The 19,564-nt window shown below is 33.6% G+C and overlaps 2 protein-coding genes and 1 pseudogene across 2 annotated transcripts; 1 reads left to right on the top strand and 2 right to left on the bottom strand.

Moving 5' to 3' along the window:
* Positions 1–2,653: 2,653 nt before the first annotated feature.
* On the top strand, positions 2,654–3,583 carry LOC142513825 (uncharacterized). The gene has a single exon (XM_075619741.1). The coding sequence runs from the start codon at positions 2,654–2,656 to the stop codon at positions 3,581–3,583; it is 930 nt and encodes a 309-aa protein (XP_075475856.1).
* A 2,753-nt stretch (positions 3,584–6,336) lies between these two features.
* LOC142552158 (very-long-chain aldehyde decarbonylase CER1-like) lies at positions 6,337–10,198 on the bottom strand. The gene is made up of 10 exons (XM_075661806.1): positions 9,887–10,198; positions 9,594–9,817; positions 8,902–9,134; positions 8,577–8,796; positions 7,932–8,307; positions 7,749–7,856; positions 7,443–7,643; positions 7,247–7,333; positions 6,969–7,142; positions 6,337–6,674 (listed from the first exon to the last, which is right to left on the bottom strand). The coding sequence occupies exons 1-10, from the start codon at positions 9,944–9,946 to the stop codon at positions 6,507–6,509; spliced, it is 1,851 nt and encodes a 616-aa protein (XP_075517921.1). The 5' UTR covers positions 9,947–10,198; the 3' UTR covers positions 6,337–6,506.
* Positions 10,199–12,100: 1,902 nt separating this feature from the next.
* Positions 12,101–16,891, bottom strand: LOC142552148 (very-long-chain aldehyde decarbonylase CER1-like; annotated as a pseudogene).
* Between the last annotated feature and the right edge of the window lie 2,673 nt (positions 16,892–19,564).

Genomic DNA, 19,564 nt, shown 5'->3' with positions numbered 1-19,564 from the left:
ACGTCTCATAAAATACGACTCATGAAACCGTCTCACACAAATTTTTGATTTTAATCAATTACAGATGAAAGGTTGACCTTGTACATTTTAATATTTAATAATTAATTAATTATAATAACATATTGTATAAAATGTTGTCACTTATGGCCTAGTCTCTATGTTTGAAATTTTTAAAAAAGCAATGCAAACTTTTGAAAATTCAATATTGTATTTGTAGATGAATATATTACACTTGTACTTTTGTTCATAGGGAATTCAAAGTCGACTTTTAAATAATCGAGTCGTCGCTCATTCCCACTGATGATTTGTTTAGGCATAATATTAGTGATATAATGTGGCTCTCACGAATTTGACATCTTGACGGTTTTACAAGAGTTTTTGTGATTATCAACGAATTTATATTTAAGAGCTAAGGATTAATATGCTGATTTGAAATTCGATCCTTTATTCATTCACTTGCATTTCACAACGAATTAAATATCCCAGATACATCATGCAAATGGCGGGTCAAATACGATAAAACGAAGAACAAAATAATAAAAGAATTAAAGTCTGATTAAAACCGTTGAGAAATTGAACCCATTATGAATTTGACTCAGGCGATGTTTAAATATTAAATAAATTAATCAGGTGACAAATATGGAATCTTTACTGTACGACCGAATGTGTATTCGTTTATCAAAATTTATAACTAGTCGTTTTAAAGTGTATAACAACCCAAACGTTGTAGTTCGATCGTTTTATTCAACAAAGATAATTATTGTACCTCAACAACATTTCTCCTAATAATTGTACTTCTTGCAATCAATGAGAATTGAACTCATGACATATGTTCTGATACCAATTATACGACCGAAGGCTTGTCACTTTACCACAAATTATAGCTATTGCTAATGGTGTAATTTAAATATTTTAAAATGCATAGCAGTCCTAACGCCATGGTTCAATTGTTCTATTTAACGAAAATAATTATTGTATCTCAACAATCTCATTTAATGATAATCAATAAAGCAGGAGTCATTTTAGACGCAAAAACATGTAATTTGATTTTTTTTTTAGCAACACTTTTCCAAATCTTTTCCATGATATTTGTGTTTGAAGTTTGAAAACCAAATGCATCGAAAAATTCAACAATCATCAATAAATGATCTTATAAAATAATTGTTGCATTTTTTTTTTTATTGAAATTCTCGATTGGAGGATAGATGACTCGTCGTCTATCCTCCTTCGATTAAAGGAATATATAGAAAAAGATATATGAATACCAAAAATTAAAAAAACAACAAAATTACCAAATATTTTGGAGTCGAAAGATTTTAAACAACAATCATGGGATGAAGGCAAAAGCTTAAAGCCAGTGGGAAATGAAAGAGGCAGCACATGCATTATATTTATAATATGGTTGGAGATGACGATAGTTGTGCATGTTGCCTAACTAATGCTTTACTAATTTTTTTTATAATCCTTGCCAGCTCAATAATGGAAATGTAATGATTTAGTTATCCGGTTGTGTTTTTTGAAAAAATGAATTGGATTATCATCAGCTCATTGAACCAAAAACATGTACTCGATCAATGATCTTTAACTTTCAAAACAATCAACACTACGATTCAGTTCACGGTATATATATGTTTTGAGAGTATCATTATCACTAATTATATTTTGAATAGTTCTCTTGTGAGACGGTCTCACGAATCTTTATCTGTGAGACGGGTCAACCCTACTGATATTTAAATAAAAAAGTAATACACTTGACATAAAAAGTAATAATTTTTCATGGATGACCTAAATAAGAGACCTGTCTCACAAAATACGACCCGTTAGACCGTCTCACACAAGTTTTTACCAAGATAGGAACCACTCTACTTGTAAAATTGCCTTTTGAGGTTCATTATTTTTACATCTAATCTTTTTTTATATTTGTCCATGTTGAAGGATTCTTTAGAAAAACTAAAAAGAAGTCAAATTAATTTATAAATTTCTGAAAGCATAGTGCCAATCCTTTCCATGCTTCTTACCAATTAAAGTCTACTCAAAGTTTCCAATCAATATTTTTTTTTTAAAGATCAACCATTTGATTAGAGACACTAATTCGAGCTTAATCACCCTTAAATTATATCATATTTCAATATTATCGATTCAGTCATAATTTAACACATAATCTTCCACTATCTTTATTTAACATGAGGGAAATTTAAGACTAAATTGATGCTTAGACAAATTCAGTTCTTCATGTACTTGCATTTTTGTCTTTAATTTAAAGGTAGCGATAACAACAAATAAACACTATCAAATATGCAGCCTTTTTAGACATGTTGCCTATATTGAGATGTACTACTTTCCTATATCTTTTCTCCATTTACATCATTATTTGCCGACTAAACCTGAATCTTGAGGTTGTGTTTAGGAACAAATTAACGATTATAATCTGTATATTTAAGAAATATATAATAAATAAATAAATAAATAAATAAATAAGGAGCAGGACGGAAGTTGGGCCCTGTGCCTGTCCTTTCTTAACCTTAGCTGTATTCTATATATTCTTCATCCGTCTGGGGAAACAAAGCAAGAAGACAACGCCCCGACTCTGCTATTCCTCCTCCCACGTATATTTTTACTGTAATCGAATCAAAGAACGCACGTATATATATAAATGAAGTGCAAGAAACATCCGTTTGACCCGAGTAGCAACGTCGGGGTATGCGCCTCCTGTCTCCGGGAACGCCTCTTCGCAGTTATTGCGACCCAGATTCAAGCTCAGAGAGAAACCCTTTTTCAACAGGGTCAACAAGGTTGCCGGAAATCGGATGCCCAACTACCTCCATTTGTCTTCCCTCGATCGGTTTCTCCTTATGTTTCCCACCGGAAGTCCGATTCTGCAGCCACGTGGCAGATTCAAGGCAACCATCGAATATTCTATAGTACGCCACAGGTGGGTCCTAATGGGTTTGTAGCGGTGGCAGTCGCAATAGAGAAGGACAAGAAGAGTAACAAGGGGAGATTTTCTTCGGTTTTAAACGGGCTTTTCAGATCGAAATCGGACAAGATGGGTTTGGAAACGGGCCCGGTCTCCAACCGTGGCGTGTCGGTCGATTCGTGCGCGGCTTCTCGATCTTGGTTCTCCACGATTGTTCCCGGTCGCCGGAAAAATCAGGTCCAGACCTTTTCTGTAGAAGAATACTCGAACAGAGCCCACCGGATCTCCGACCGAGGAATGTCTCCCTCCAACGTGGAGGACGACGAGCATTGCCGCGACGGATCGAGCGGATACTCGTCGGAGTCTTCTCAGGCGTGGAAGCAGACACCGAGGAGGACACCAGCTACGCGGCGCTGCAAAGGGAGGATGGCGGCGCAAAGCAGGAATGCGTCGGGTTTGGCATTTTGTCTAAGCCCCTTGGTTCGGCCCAGCTCGAACCGGAAATGGAGTCAGAAGGTTGCTCCGCCGGATATGACGCTGGCCGGAGAGGTGAGAGGCCCGCCGAAGCCACACTTCTCCACAGCGCCGTCGTTTTGCAAGAATCGTTCCCGGAAGCTCGCCGATTTCGGTGAACCGAGTTACAATCCTCCTTATCCCATCAGTTGACGTATGACACCACTTATGATAAAATCACAGTTTCATCCCTTGTCATCATTATTATTATTATCATTATTATTATCATTATTTACCTCCCTTTTTTGCACACTTTCGCTTAACAAGACAACACGTTATTACAGCAAATAAAGTATTTTATGATTTTTTAGTGCATTTGGACTGTTTTACAAAAACATTCCCCCCACCGATTTTTTAGTGGCTGATGCTAATTATATATAGGCTCTCAGAAATTTTATATATCCATCAAATTAAAATGATGTAAGCAAGCAAGAATTTCCCTTTTGTTTGTTGTGCGGTTGGTCAATTTTATTGCCTAAATTTTTTAGTATTTTCGACTAGGGTGGATTAAATTACATGATTATTCTATTTTGTTTCAAATTAAAGACATTGACATCGGGTTTGTTTGATTTAATTACTATATATATAATTATTATTAAGACAAAATTGCGTAAAAGAAGCAGAATAATAATAATAACTAGTTACTCTGCGTGTGTGTACAATCTTATTTATTATTATCGATGGACTAAAGTGAAATTTGACAAATTATGGAGGGACTAAATTGATATTTGAATTGTTGAAATAAAAAAATAAAAATAAAATTGTGTGTTGAAATTGAAAAAAAAAACAAAAAACAAAAGTGCAATATTATTATCATGTAAGGGTAAAATTGAAAGATTGTGTGTTGAAATTGAAAAAACAAAAAACAAAAACAAAAAACAAAAGTGTAATATTAGTATCATATAAGGGTAAAATTGAAAGAAAAAGATGGTGTCTCTAGATAGTTATTATAATGTCCTCACACTTAATAATATATTAAAGTAGATAATGCATATGGCCAGCGTGGTTTCGTTCGTGGGGTGGCCTACCGACATAAAACTAAGTCAATGATATTCAACACTTTGGTTACGACTTCTCCAACTGCATATTTATGCTACTCGTATTTTCATTTGCTATACAAATTTCACATTCAGTTAAAATATGATAAATAAAACAGTCAAGAAAAATATTGCCTTCAAATTATTACAATTTTGTAATAACCAACAATAACAAAAATACCAATTAAATGCCGAGTTAGATGGATGGACACCGAGTTCATAGGATTAACTCGTAAACAACGTTGTAAAAAGCAAAATCAGACCAGCATAAAACCGAAAAAATTGTTTCCGTACATAACGTGGGCAATCTTCATTTTTAAACTTCATCGCGAGTTTAAAATATATAAGAGGAGGGGGTTTATGGGTCTCGAATCCGATATCTATCTATACCAATTTTCGCCTGGAAAATTGTAAGACATGTAATTAAATTTCAATTTAGAAAACCTTGCAGGTTGGGGAAAGGTTTTTCTCGAATCTCACTAGATCCTTAAAAAAAATAGTGAGACGGAATACGATTCCTAAAAAATGAATAACTTCACTGTTATATATTTTCAATATCATTTATGAAATCGCAAATTGTGTTACGAACATATCCAATCGAAAAAGGAGAAAATATTGTCACTTGAGTGTACAAAGTTCGTTATAAATGCTGTATAAATTTCCATTGTGATATTGGTTAGATGTTTTTTTTGATTGGCTTTATTTTTGAGATTATACGCTCTCAAAGCATCATCTTTCATTCATCGGAAGAGAAATGTTACGTTCTAACTAGAGAACAGTCTGCAGTTTTAAATGAAGTTTGAGTTGGCGGATATTGAAAACTAGTGGTGTTTGTCAAGTGGAGTCTACTGAACATGTTCATCATTAAAACGTTATAGGAAAAGATATAATCTTTTAATTGTTTAAGTTCTTAATAGCTGGACATAAATTTATTTCCAAACCAAAGACAAATTTTTTTAAACATGCACAAAATGATTGCATATAGGATGTAAAAAAAAATTGCATATTCCGTAAAAAAAATTGCATGTGTGTATTCATAATATTTACATCCTTTTACTTTTAATAATACTTGCGCAAAAAAAAAAAAAAAAAAAAAAACTACTATCATAATGAATATATATTAATTTCATCAACTCTACATATTATTTTTGGCTCCATTACTATTTCTTGAAAAAAAAATTCGACGATTAAGGCAAATAACGAAAATAAATAAAGAAACTCAAACCACACAAAATTTGATATTATTTCAACAAATGAAATCCCACCTTAGAACTTGTCACCCACTTTTTCAAAGGATAAGATAACAATTAAATTACATCCAAACCAAAATTCAATTAATTGGGATTCGAGTATGCTACTTTGAGAATTTAGAAGGATAAAGTAATGGTGGTGAACTCGAAAGCTTCTGAATCCGAATTAGATTTATTTTATTTGAGTAGATTTAATGTAAAACAGCTTTACAGGTCAGTGAAATCGGTTGACCTGATACGTACTTTCGGTGAAGGCAAAATTTTTTTGGCATAAAAGTAATGCTTTTGTCATGTCAGTTAGGGATCCGTCTAACAAAATTGGTCGTCAGACAATTTAACAAGTGTTTTTAATATTTTATTTTGCTTGTGTTTTGTTTTATAATTAATTATCTTCTTCTTATTTATTCTCGTTTTTTTTTCTTTATTTTTAAGTACGTGGCAAAATAATCGTTTATCAATGTACTATTCTCATGTGTCATTGACTTGAGTTTAGCAAATCGTGTTTTGGTTAGTAAAGAAACAGAAATAAATTTACTAAGTGTGTTTCTGGTTCAAAATTTAAATTTGTTCGATATGAAAAAAATTGTTATACTAAAAATCCCACGAGTGCTACACCACAATTTAAACTTATCATTTGTCATTCCATTACATGATAATTGGAAATGTATCAACAATGCAATATAGCATAATCAATATCTTGTAGATAAAATCAAAGTCCAGAGAAATCTTATGACAAAAAGCATCGCGAGTAAGCGTAGGTTGAGGCCAGATGCAGACACACGCATATATTTAGTTACCTGCAAATGGTTGAAGGCGAAATCCATGTTTAAGTGCATCATCCCAAATTTTGTTAACGTCGAACATGGTCTCCCCGCATTCGTGCACATTGTATCCTTCTAAAGCATGCAATATTCCAGCCACACGCCAAGCACTCATAACTCTTCTTGGTAACCAGTTCTGGGAAAATCAATGAGTACCAATCAATAATAATTATCCAAAAGAATTACTAAACAAAATGTGCATGGTTGTTCAACTTAATCAGGGCCAGGAATTAATTAATCGAATGGCCAGGCTCAGCAGCGATGTTATTCTAACTCGTTTTATCTTATTTTGCTTTATCATTCAATGGCCAAGATAATCTTAGCTGTTGATCAAACAGTCAACTGGTAGAGTGCTGTTTTCAAATATAATTAGTGAGTTAAAAGTCATGTTCAATAAATGAGTGTAGATTTGGATAAAAATTGTTCTGACCTCGCAGGAGTGCAGATTCTCAAGTGCAGGAGGAGACACCATTGCAGGAGTGTAACAGTGGAAGGCGTCTTTGCGCTCTTTCTTCGGAGGAAATTGAGAGCATGGAATGAATAAGGTACCCTTTGGTGCCTTGAGTTGTTCTTCTTTGGATAATCCATCTCCAACTATCCAAACCTACAATGATCACCATTACACAAGGTAACCAAAACAATCATTCTAAAAGTTGCATTCTTGAACAAAGTACTCTTCCAAACATTACTAATATTTTTAAAATTTACCCGCTCAGAGTAGGTTTTTGAGAGTGCTATTTCACTCTGAGATCTGAAACTCAATTTAAGTCTTTCGAATTCATAAAACGTAGATACCTGAGATACAACATAAGTTGTTCAGAGAATATTCTATGAAATTCCATGAAAATAGAAAAAATTAAAAGACAGAATTTAGAAGGGGTTAAGAATTCAAGAGTTCAAAGACCTGAATACCCTTTTGGCACAAAGCAGAAACAATTGCATATGCAATTTTTGAGAGGCCGCCTCTGAATAAAACCTCATTGGTGCCTTTAGGAATGCTGTTGATTACTATAGCAACAGCCAAGCTACTTCCATCTACTACTTTGATATTCAGCTTCGGATTCTTTTCAATGTATAAAGCGCCACTTCTGTTAAGTTCCCAACTCTAAAAAAGCATGAAGGCACAAAAAATAATGGAATCCAAACAACAGTTACGGAATAAAGATTTAGTCAATGAAACAAATAAAAACCAATATTGCAATATGCTTGCCTGGTTCAGCAGGCCTAGACTTAAAATCTTGGTGCCTCTAGCTTCTGCTTCTAGTATGGCTTCCTCGACTAAATTGTTGATAACTTGTCCTTGCCATTTGATGGAATACTATGAAAATCGAGAAAACATAAATGAAACACTTCCTAAATCCAAGAAACATTATTGCTTTTTTATCTTTTCTACCTGTATGCTGTATCTTGGAATAGCCCACGTCTGCAACTTGAGTTTCTCGAAGTCATTTCTCTCGACTACAAAAGTACTCCCGTGTATGAAGTTGAGCATCATCGGCCATGTTGTTAGAGGTCTTACAAACCATATGTACCATTTGGAATTTTGAGGCCTTGAAGCAACGGACGCCAATCCAATTTGGAGATGAAATATGGATTCTGGTGTGGTTAGATGTGTTAAATGCACCACACCAGGGTTGTCTTCCTGCCTCGTGAGTGACGTCTCATATAATTCATCGCTGGATTTATCCATGGTGCCATGTATGTAGTCGTAGAATGGCATGAACAACGAATAGTTTGTACGAAAACGCGTGTGATGCAAAGAGTGAAACCTATTTAATTAATACAATGGATGAATCACTAAAAATATCTCAGTAATCCGGATATTCAATAACCAAAACTCACATTTACCATTAAAAAAAAAGAAGGCTAGGAAAGGGCTCAAACCATGCAACGTTTGGAATGATACAAAATATTTATTCAAAAAATTCACACATGACAAGATAAATTTTCGGCCATTAATTTGGCATGATTTGAGTCCTTTATTATCATCAAAGCCTCTTCCAACATGTGTACATATTTAATTTGGGCGTGTACTCACGAAGGTGTATACATCATGTATTTGAGAGGAGGGAAAATGGAAAAGACCCATTTCGGAATGAATTCAAAGTTGCAATGCCCCATATTGTTCATGAGATCAATATAGGTAATATATCCCACAAGAGATGCTAAGGATGCCGTCCGGGTGAGCACTGTTCCAAACATGGGAATTGAGAAGAGAAAGAAATATGACAAATGCTCCGCGAAAGGATGTGTGACAGCTGCAACAATAACCAATATCAGGTCATAAACTGATATAAGTGTTGGATATACATAAATATTTTCCTTCATTTTTAAAAATATATTTACATAGGGCTTGTTCGTACATGTAATGGGTTCGGTCACGATGGAGGAATGGTGGTGGGAATGGTATCTGGAGTAGAGGTAATGGTGGTGCAAAGCTCTATGCAACCAGTAGTAAATGTATTCCACCGGGCCAATGTGAAGAAGAATGGTGATAATTATGCCTTCATTTCTCCAAATAGGCAAGAAAGAACTATTTGGAACTATAGAGTTGACAATGTAAAACAAAATTCCATTTAGCAGAATTTGATCATCCCTGCAGAATCAACGAGAATTTTTTTTATATTTTATCATTTCACACATGGCTATTATATTGCGTGTATACTGTGAATTATTGTAACCCTAGTCATCATATGTAACAATTATAATAAAAATAATGTGGTAATGTATAATGCATAAAAATATTGTTGAAATCCGTAAAAAAATTAAAAGTAATAAGAGAAAAAACCGCATAAATATTTTTAAATTGATGGTAAAAATATTACATCGATAAATTTTTACGAAACGAAATGTTTTCTTATGAATCTGTGCGTAAAACAATCTCGGTCGGAATTGAAGATATAAATAATTTCGAATATAACAAAAATATAAATTTGTTTAATTCTTTTTCTCACGTTTCCTAAAAATATTTTTATTACTCCAGTTTCGAGTTAAGTTCATACATATTGTCACACAAAAGGAAGTAATATATAAAAATAAAAAGGAAAAAGTATACCAGTTAGTTTCTCTATCCACCTGCTCGAATTCAATGCTCCTGTCAAGTATGCGATTGCTGCCTTTGGCAGTTCTGTGGCGAGAAAATGAGATCCATAATTGATTGTGAAAGGCCCTCCACATTAGTAATGGGATCACCATTAAGTTGGCGTAGTCCCATTCATTTTTACCTTTTGTTGCCATTGAGTAAACACTTTGCATTCCCCATGGAGCCAATATCATGTACTGCATACACAACCGACAATTAAATATGGGGGTGGTTTTATAGATCGAGCTAGAGAAGTCTGAGTATACCTTAAAACTCCCAAGGTGCTTCCATGGCCAGTCAGTCAGAAACCCTGGTGTTGTGGCCATTTTTCTTGCACTTTGCTCTCACAAAAATGAACCCATTTCACGTCGTAATTCAGAGAAGGAAGAAAGAAAAACAAAATATATTTCCAAGGAAATTGACGTGTTTAAGAGAGCATAGTAAGGATCAGATATTAATTAGCTCTAAGGACGTACCTAAATTGATTATATATACTGGTCGGATCCCATCCCATCCCATCCCATCCCATCTTATTTTATTTATTATTCATATTCACTGTGTTGTTTTTATCACACCTTGACAAACAGGGTGCGTTTTCTGATTTCGAAATGAATTCGGCGTGGAAATTAAATAAGAAGACACGGAAGGCCAATTTTACGGACAAAATCTTTTGAATGATTTTGGTAGTTGCTTCTAAATGCAACAATCCCACACTAACCTTAGTTAGTTGAACTTAATTATCTGGTATTTAGATTTCATCAAATATTATTATTATTATTATTATAATTGTTAGGAAATTTGAGATATAACTTTAAATAAGATCAGCTGTTCATGGACATGCAATGCGTATGTTCGGTAATTTTAAAACAAAAGTGGTAAATTTTTTAAATTGAAGTGATAGAAGATATAATTAAATATAAAGAAAAATGTTATTATAATTTAGTAAAACCATATAGTTAGTTTGATAAGATGAATGTTGATTTAGGTAAATCCAAAATTACACTATGAAACTTATTTAGTATAGAGTGTTATTGCATTATATATAGTAAAAGATATGATTATATTTGCCAAAAGAAGTTATTATTTGTGAAAAAAATATATCATTAGTTTTTATAAGGATAAATAAACAAGTAAATATTTTTGGAGGTGTAAAGTGTCATATTCAACGGCTGTTTCCACTGTATTAAGATGAGTCTTTTCGCCGTGCATATCTCCTCACTCAAATGTACCCTAAGAAACTTCTCAAGAGGTCACCTATCCCAGAATTACCTCAATTCAATCACGCTTAACTATGAAGTTCTTATGTGATGAGTTACCAAGAGAAAGATGCACTTTTTGATATAAGTTATATATATCAAATCTTTTAAGCATTTCTCAACTGCACAGTCTTATACCTGAATAGTTTTAGAATCCCTCTAATTCCGGTGTGAGATCGGTTCATTAATGTTCCTTTCGACTAGAAAACTGTCAGGAGCCGCTCATTGTCTATGCAACCTCATGGTATCGATGATCACCCCCACCATCTTCGGCTCTGGGCGTCGCCGGAGGGGTAAAGCGTTTGGGTATTAGAAATTATGCAATTTCTGGTAATTTCATTTTAAAGTCGATCAATTAAAATTCATCTGGAATTATAGTTCCAAGCTTAATTTGAAACATTTGATATAAGATTCACAATCATCTTTCTTGGCTAATTTTTTTTAAAAAATATTTTAAAATCGCGTGGACCCGTCGAGCATTTGTTTTTAAGCCCAATTCGCGTTGGGCCATTCGTTGTTTAATTTCATTTAACATTTATTTACATTTACATTTACATGAGAGAAAAAATTGAGTTCATCACGCCACCGCCATGTGACTTGCCTGGCAATTTTAGTCATTCTAATTTATAAATCACCAACTTTTCTGAAAAAATCAAAATCAAAACAAAAATTTATGGATCACAAAACCAATCATGTCAATTACCTATCCAACAAAACTACAAAAAGAAATAAGAAAAAAAAAAAGATTATGGATTTGATTTCTCATACAAAATTATGAGCACACAAACAAAACTCCAAACCATGTCAATTACCTATCTCTTGGATTATTATTACCAATTACAAATTTATGAGCATACAACCTCTTAAAAGGAGTACGTGAGTTGGTAAAATATGTAAGAATTTGATCTATAATTATGAATTTGATTTATCATTCCAACATTTTTTTCAGACGGATTTGTTGCACAAGGTTTGTTCAGTGTAATTTATCTGGTTTACCCAATCATAAATCTATCATGGTTTGTTAACTACAGCGTTAGCATGAAAGTTTACCCGATATACACCGAATTATAGCTTGACAGCTGTTTCCATTGCTGTGATTGTGATAAAATTGTACCAAATTATTTTGTTGGTTTAAACCCCTTCATATATGCCATATCTGCTGGGGGCTTGACATATAAAACATATTCTAAAACAACATGCATAACGTCACGTGGGCAGATATAATCGAGCTTTAAATGCTCATCTCTTGATGACAAAGTTTAGGCCTGGAGTCTTAGGCAATATCGCTTTAGTAAAGCAACGTACCTATCGATGTTCATCACTACAGCAAAACTAAAATTTGTAATATGCAAGAAATAAATCCATTTAGAGTTGGATTCTATTAAAATATGTTATCTTTTTCATCAGATAACCCATAAGTACTTGTAGAAATGATTCTGGTGCACTAAATTACTGTTTGCTGACACCTGTAGACTCTAGGTATATAGATTTGTGTTGCTGTTGTAATCTAATTGGGCTTTGGATCCACGGATGTCGTTGAGGGACGAAATCCATGCTCGAGACTGGCTTTCCAGATTTTCTCAATACCAAACATCATGTTTCCACACTCATGCATGTTCCATTCTTCCATAGCATGCAGTATTCCTGCTATGCGCCATGCGCTCATCACTCTTCTTGGTAACCAATTCTGTCATTTTGAAGAGTTAGGAAGTTAACAATGGAAGTCAGAGAAAGTAGAAAGAAGAGTGCAAAGAATCTAAGTATTGAAATATGAGAATTTCACAGTTCTTGGTGTTCGTGGGCTTTTATCAACTTCTAGAGTTCAATTTGAAAAAGGAAACGAAAGTGCAAAGGATTTGGGTATTGACTATAATGAGAATTCTACAGTACTTGGTATTCTGCAGTACACTTGGTGTTCTTTGGCTTTTATCTTCTAAGTGTTCAATCGAAAAAGAAGATGTTTTTAAAGCAACTTAGGAGTTAGGAATCATGTGTTTAAAATTATAAAGAAGTAAAATCAGATGTCTAATTGAAACCAATAGAGTTCGAACCCTAACCTCACAAGAGAACATTTTCAAGATGCTTGGGAGTCAACACTGCTGGTGTGGAGTTGTATAAGCAGTCTTTTCGGTCTTTCTTTGGAGGGAACTTTGAGAATGGAATGAAGAGAGTTCCTTTTGGGGCCTTCTTTTGTTCATCTTCACTTAGTCCATCTCTAACTAACCATATCTGCACAAACTATTCATTATTTTCCATAATTAAGATGTGACATCCAGATATATAGAATTACGCCACCAATCGTATGGAAGTCTACTGGAGTTGTTGGAATGGTCCAAGCAACTTTATACTGTATTTAGTTTTGAAAAATTATAATGGTTTTGACGAAATGAGTAAGAATAACTCATGCAGCCTGCCTGTTGATATTTCAGGAAATGAATTCTATAGAAGAGAAGAAACTGAAGTGGAAAAATAAGTGAGAAAGCTAACCTTTGGAGTGCCGTACTGTGAGAGTATCAAATTATGTCCCGCCTCATTGCTAACCATTGCTTTCAGCTTCTTATGTTCATCCTCTCGCATTGTATATACCTATTACAAGTACGAAAAATCAGAAACAACCAAAGCAACTGAGACAGTGCTATCAATCCTGGGCAACTTTGCTGTCTATGTCCATGCTTTTTTACAGGCAAGCAGATTTTCCACACATATTGTGCTCTTCCATTTCACTCTAATGAGTTGAACAATTTACTTTAGAATCAATTTGTGATACACTCCTACAAACCTTCAAGTTTATATATACTAATGATTTGTCAAATGAAAGTTAGATAGTCAACTGGCATGCTAGTAGAGCTGAGATGTGGCAACTTTGCCGAATGCCATCCATCATATCCTATAATTTCTTCAAAGTCGTAAACCACTGTCCGTGACGTTGCTTTTGTGGAATTTTTTTAAAATTGCTCCTCTCCACGTGTATTTTAGAAAATGAGCTTCTTTTGTTAAAATATCACAGTGCAACGGGTTGTATTAAGTGTTTGTTCTAGCCGTTGTGGGGACTTAGTGAAGAGTTAGCCGCAAACGGACTTCATTTTTGTAAATAAATGTGACTGTAATGTCAGAAATTTAAATGTCACGTGCTGTTGTCGAACTTACCTTTACACCTCCTTGGCACAGGGCAAGGGCAATGGAACAAGCTATCTTCGACAGCTTGCCTCGAAGGACCACCTGAGATGTTCCTTTTGGAATACTATTCAACACAATAGCAACTGCCAAACTACTTCCATCTACCAACTTCACTTTTAGCTGGGGGTGCTTTCTTAAGAAAAGTTCACCGCTGCTGTTGAGCCCCTCCTCCTGCGTTTTCATGTATAATTCAAACAATTAATCATTCATTCAATGGCAACACTAAAAAAAAAAATCATCTTTCATCTGAAAATGGAAAAAAAAAAAAAAAAACTTGCCTGATTTAACAAGCCTAGGCTCAAAACTTTAACTCCCTTGTCTGAAGCTGCAAGTATAGCACCCTCAATCATACGATTAATTGATTCTCTTTGCCATTTCATGTAGTACTGCAAGGAGGCGAAGTTAATGAGCGTATTGTAAAAAATTTGCTACACTTGAAATCAGTCGATGCATACCTGAATATTATACTTGGAATCGCCCATGTTTGCAATTTTAGGTGTTCGAAGACGTTTCTCTCAGCAGTAAATGTACGCCCGTAAATCCAAGTGACCATCATTGACCAAAGTGTGACAGGCCACATTAGCCATAAGTACCATTTGGATTTGTGAGGTTCAGAAGCCAAGTGTGCAAAACCTATACGGAGATGATATATTGATTCTGGAGTTGTTAGATGAGTCAGATGAACCACATCAGGTGCTTCCTCCTTCCGAGTAAGTGAATTTTCATATAACGAATCCGAAGATTTGTCCATGGTACCATATACGTAGTCATAAAATGGCATGAAAAGTGAATAATTGGTTCGAAATTGGGTGTGATGAAGCGAGTGGTACCTGTATTACCAAATATGCTGTTAGACAGACACTCTTACATAAAATTTCTAACACATCCTAACCTTCTACTTGTTCCGCATAAAGAATGAGTTTGTTTGATATAGCTGTTGTAAGTATTGATTGTTTTATATGTTGGGCAGGTTATAAAATTGTAATCCAACCCGTCAACCCAAATCGATTGCTCTACTTCAACATCACTAGTTCACTAGAAATAAGTGATTTTTTTTGGGATCGAGTCAAATCTTGGGTCAAGAATGATCTCAAATTTGTATTTAGATTTTATGATAACTAACAATCAATAACCATGTCAAGAAAGTATCAAGGAAAATATAAAGTGATGAGAATTTACAACGAGTCAAAGGTTCAGATGCTTACGATGGTGTGTACATGAGGTACTTGAGCGGGGGAAACGTGGAGAAAAGCCATTTTGGGATGTGTTCAAAATTACAGTGACCCATGTTGTTCATGAGATCAATGTAAGTGAGATAACTTGCCATCGAAATGATGGATATGTTTTTCATGAACACCGTTGAAAGCATTGGTATCGAAAATAGCACAAAATATGCTATATGCTCCGCGAACGGATGGATTACGGCTGCCACAACAGAAAAGAAATATACCTGATCAGTAACAATCATCAGTTGTCCCATTCATATTATGTCTAGCACAACAGAAACCTTGGTATATTAACCAGATTAGAAACCGTGTCTCGTGATGTTACCCTCTGTTTATTGGTTCATCATTGCTCTCAGTTCCTTGGAAAAGTTTTAGAATTTATTGAAAGATATGGATTGTTCTCAGTTTCACGACGTTGGTAATCGAATTATGAGTTCTTACATGTAATGGGTTCGGTGACAATAGAGGAGTGGTGGTGGGAATGGTAGCGTGAGTAAAGAAAATGGTGGTGTAACGCTCTGTGCAGCCAATAGTAGAGGAACTCCACTGGACCTGTATGAAGTAGAATCGTCCATAAAACCCCATCTGTCCTCCATAAGGGCAGATGACTTCCATTATCGAGATACTTGGATGCTAGATAGAATAAAAGGCCGCTGAGTATAATTTGATCATCCCTGCAAGCAAATCATTTCGTTAAACAGATGGCCAGGAGGCGAGTGCAAATGTTAATTCTCGTCTAAAAATCGTACCAGTTTGTTTCTCTATCAACTTGCTCGAATTCAATGCTCTTATCCACGATTCTATTATTCCCTTTGGCGGTCCGATAGCGAGACACTGAAATCCATATTTGGTTGTGCAGCATTCTTGACAGTAACATTGGGAAAATCAGAAAATTTGATAGATCCCTCTGAGTTGTATCCTTCACTAGGTACGAGTATGTTGAATGTATCGCCCAGGGAGCCAATACCACATACTACATCAGAAATTAACAAAAACAGTGTTTCGGTGAATCGGTAAGATATTGAAAATCAAGCCGAGTTCGAATTTGTGTTTGTTCATCTTCCTCCGACTGGAAAATATTATTCATTTTCATCAGTGACATCCGCCAAGAAATGTACCAGCATTCACACATGCATGCTAGGATGTTTTAATTATAAAGTACCATTTTTTTTTCACTTCCACAGAAAAAAGAAAAGACCGGTATAACTGTATCAAAAGAAATCGATATTGTTTAATGCTGGAGATGCAACTATTTTTTTCTTGTAGTGACAGTTGGATGATCCAAATTTGAGCCGTTGTTTAAAATCAAGTTGCCTGTATATTTGTAGCTCAAAAAAATCCTCATTAACCATCACTTCTTTGTAATGTTATTTCTTTACAATGCAGATAAGTGAGCAGAAGAAGATACGCAAAAGGAAGAAAATGCTAAACCTTGAAGCTGCCGAGCCATGTCCATGGCCATTCTGTGAGAATTCCTGGTTTTGAAGCCATTTTTCTTCCGCAGACAGGATTTCTACAAAAAGAGCATCGCACGCATTAATATATATAAGGTGCATAGTCTCTTTAACCATCATTCATATGGGTGAGAATGTTCATATACTCCATCTAGAGATACTAGGAATGTATCACTAATAATAAAATATACGATAATGAGATTTAGATAATATTTAAAATCGAATAATATATTGTTTATGAGTATTTATCAATCTAAATATATATAAATCACAAAAAATGAAAATATATACTATGACAATAAATCATATATATTCACTTATTCATATGACACTTTTATTCCACGTGAATATAACATAATGACAGCTCTCTCAAATTAGAAAATATATTTTTCATCCAAATATAAGTCACAATGGAAAAATAATAAAAATAACATAATAGTGAATTTTATCAAAACCAAAATCACGATGTACTCAAATGGAGTAAATATAAACAAAATTTTGTCAAATAAAATTCTCTTAATTAACTAAATTATCATAATAATGTTAAAATAAAACCACTAAATATTTATTAAATTAAATATTAATTGTGATTTTGCTAAATAAAATAGATATATAAATAAGATAACATACAAAATTTGTGAGACGAATTTTCTATTTGATTCACTAATGAAAAAATATTATTTTTTATGACAAAAATATTAATTATTATTGTAAATACGGGTAGAGTTGACCCATTTCACGGAAAAAACACTATGAACATTGATCCCAAATTTGCAAACACGTGTAGACACAATAATGTAGACACATTATGATTTAAATTTTCTATGCATATAATATTTCAAACAATGTTAAATAAAAATAATAAGCACAAAAACATCCGCAAACATTAAAAAATATATATAAGAAAAAAATAGTGTCATAAAAACAAAATGACATATTTAAATAAAAAAATATGATGCTTCTTAGTTCATATTTAAAAATCAACTTGTTATAAAAGTGATGTATTTATATGTAAAAGAAAAAGAAAAGATAAGATAAAAACATTAAATATTCATTAGCAATCATGAAAAAATCAACTCATTTTAGCAACCAATTTTAGTAGCAACAAAGAAAAATCATTGGTAAATTGTGAATTCAATATGCATTAATGTCCAAAGTCATTTAAGATGTACAATGAATTGCCAAAAGAACCCATAAAAAACCATTGATTTAATTTGCTAACTTAAATGAATAAGGGTATATTAGAAAATTCACAATTAGAAGTCATATATTTATATGATTGTTAGATTGTTAGATTAGATTAGCTGTATTATTATACTATCTAGTTAAATCAGTTTCGCAAGAGGGTCCTCGTACATGAAGAAATATCAAATTTTAATCCAAAATTAGTTGGTATGACTGTGAATAAAAGAAAATTCTCATCTTTAATTTAGTTCCCAGGTAATAGGTGTTTAATTCCCGCTGTCAGATGAAGACTTTAATGGGCTGCATTTATTGGTCTCACCTGTGCACAGAGTGGCTCACTCAATACTGGTAACCTCGAGTTCTGTTTTACTTGCTATGGCTTTCATCCCATCCCAAATCATAAACTTACTGCCACCTTCAATTATGGCGAGCTTTGGCAGTAAAAATAGTTACAGTTGAGCCAATGCTTTATGTTCTGCATGCATTTGGCCTTGGTTTAGTGCTATTCTTTTGCCCTTTGTTGTTTTTGTTCTGTGTTGTTCTTTAGGCATTGTTTTGGTGAGGTCGCCCACATCACTCGTCCGAACAAACTTTTTCATTCCGATGCAAGATGATTGTGAAAAATTAAATTCAAACTGATCCTCGCATTAAAGAATAGGGCTACAGGGTATTTGTAGAAATCAGTGGCGTAAACAAACCCAGCCAAGTCGCGAGCTTTATGAGCTGACTCGAAAAATATTTGATTCAAAGTCGAATTTATCGAATTCGATCCGAACTCAGAGCTCAAATCAATGTTTTCAAAATCGGACCGCTAATCGAACCGGTCTACTTTAAAATAATGTCTCATTCAAACGACTTGGTTAAATCGAACATTCAAATTAGACGGCTGCTATATTATATAAAATAATAATAAATATTATATTTTAAATTCTACATATCTTAAATGTGTATATAAATAAAAAATAAATAAATATTTTTCAAAATTTCAAATCTAAACAACAATAAACATATAAAAAATATCAAATATATATATATATATATAATAAACAAAAAATAAATAAATCAAATATAAGTTCAAATACTAATAAATAATATTTCTAACCAACTTTAAAAATCAAAAAATTATATATATCTATAAACAAAAATAAAATTGTATATATAAGAAATATTTTTCTTTTTTTAAGGAATATAAGAAATATGAAAATTCTTAAAAATAATAACAAGGGTAAACCGGTCTGATCAAACACTGGTTTGACCGCTATAACGGTTTATGGGTATGGTCTAGATCGGTCCCTTGACCATTCTATATCAAACCGATTGGTTCTATTCGGTTCTAAAAACAATAATTCAAATTATATTATTTGATAGTTGGTGAGTTTTTGATATTAGATTAATATAATTATATATTTAAAAAATAGATTTCAAGTTTTTTTCAGTATTTATTTTCGAACAATAGTTCTAATAACTCATGAACATGTTCGAATATTTCGAACCGAATCCAAACCCAATCTTAATTTGAACTGAACTCGAACAAACTTTTTTTTGTTTTTCGAGCTTCGAATCGAGCTCGCACTTGGATATATATATTTCGAGCCAAATTTGACATACTCGACTCGATTCAGTTCGTTTACATCCTAATGAAAATG

This window comes from Primulina tabacum, chromosome 1 (assembly GCF_025594145.1).
Source record: "Primulina tabacum isolate GXHZ01 chromosome 1, ASM2559414v2, whole genome shotgun sequence".
NCBI lineage: Eukaryota > Viridiplantae > Streptophyta > Magnoliopsida > Lamiales > Gesneriaceae > Primulina > Primulina tabacum.
This window is presented reverse-complemented; position numbering and strand designations above follow the sequence as displayed.

Coding starts and splice junctions, on each gene's coding strand:
- LOC142513825 (XM_075619741.1), top strand. CDS start 2,654: ATGAAGTGCAAGAAACATCCGTTTGACCCGAGTAGCAACGTCGGGGTA.
- LOC142552158 (XM_075661806.1), bottom strand. CDS start 9,946: ATGGCCACAACACCAGGGTTTCTGACTGACTGGCCATGGAAGCACCTT. Junction 8,797..8,901: donor CGTGACCGAACCCATTACAT/GTACGAACAAGC, acceptor TTATTGTTGCAG/CTGTCACACATCCTTTCGCG. Junction 7,857..7,931: donor TTCCAAGATACAGCATACAG/GTAGAAAAGATA, acceptor CGATTTTCATAG/TATTCCATCAAATGGCAAGG.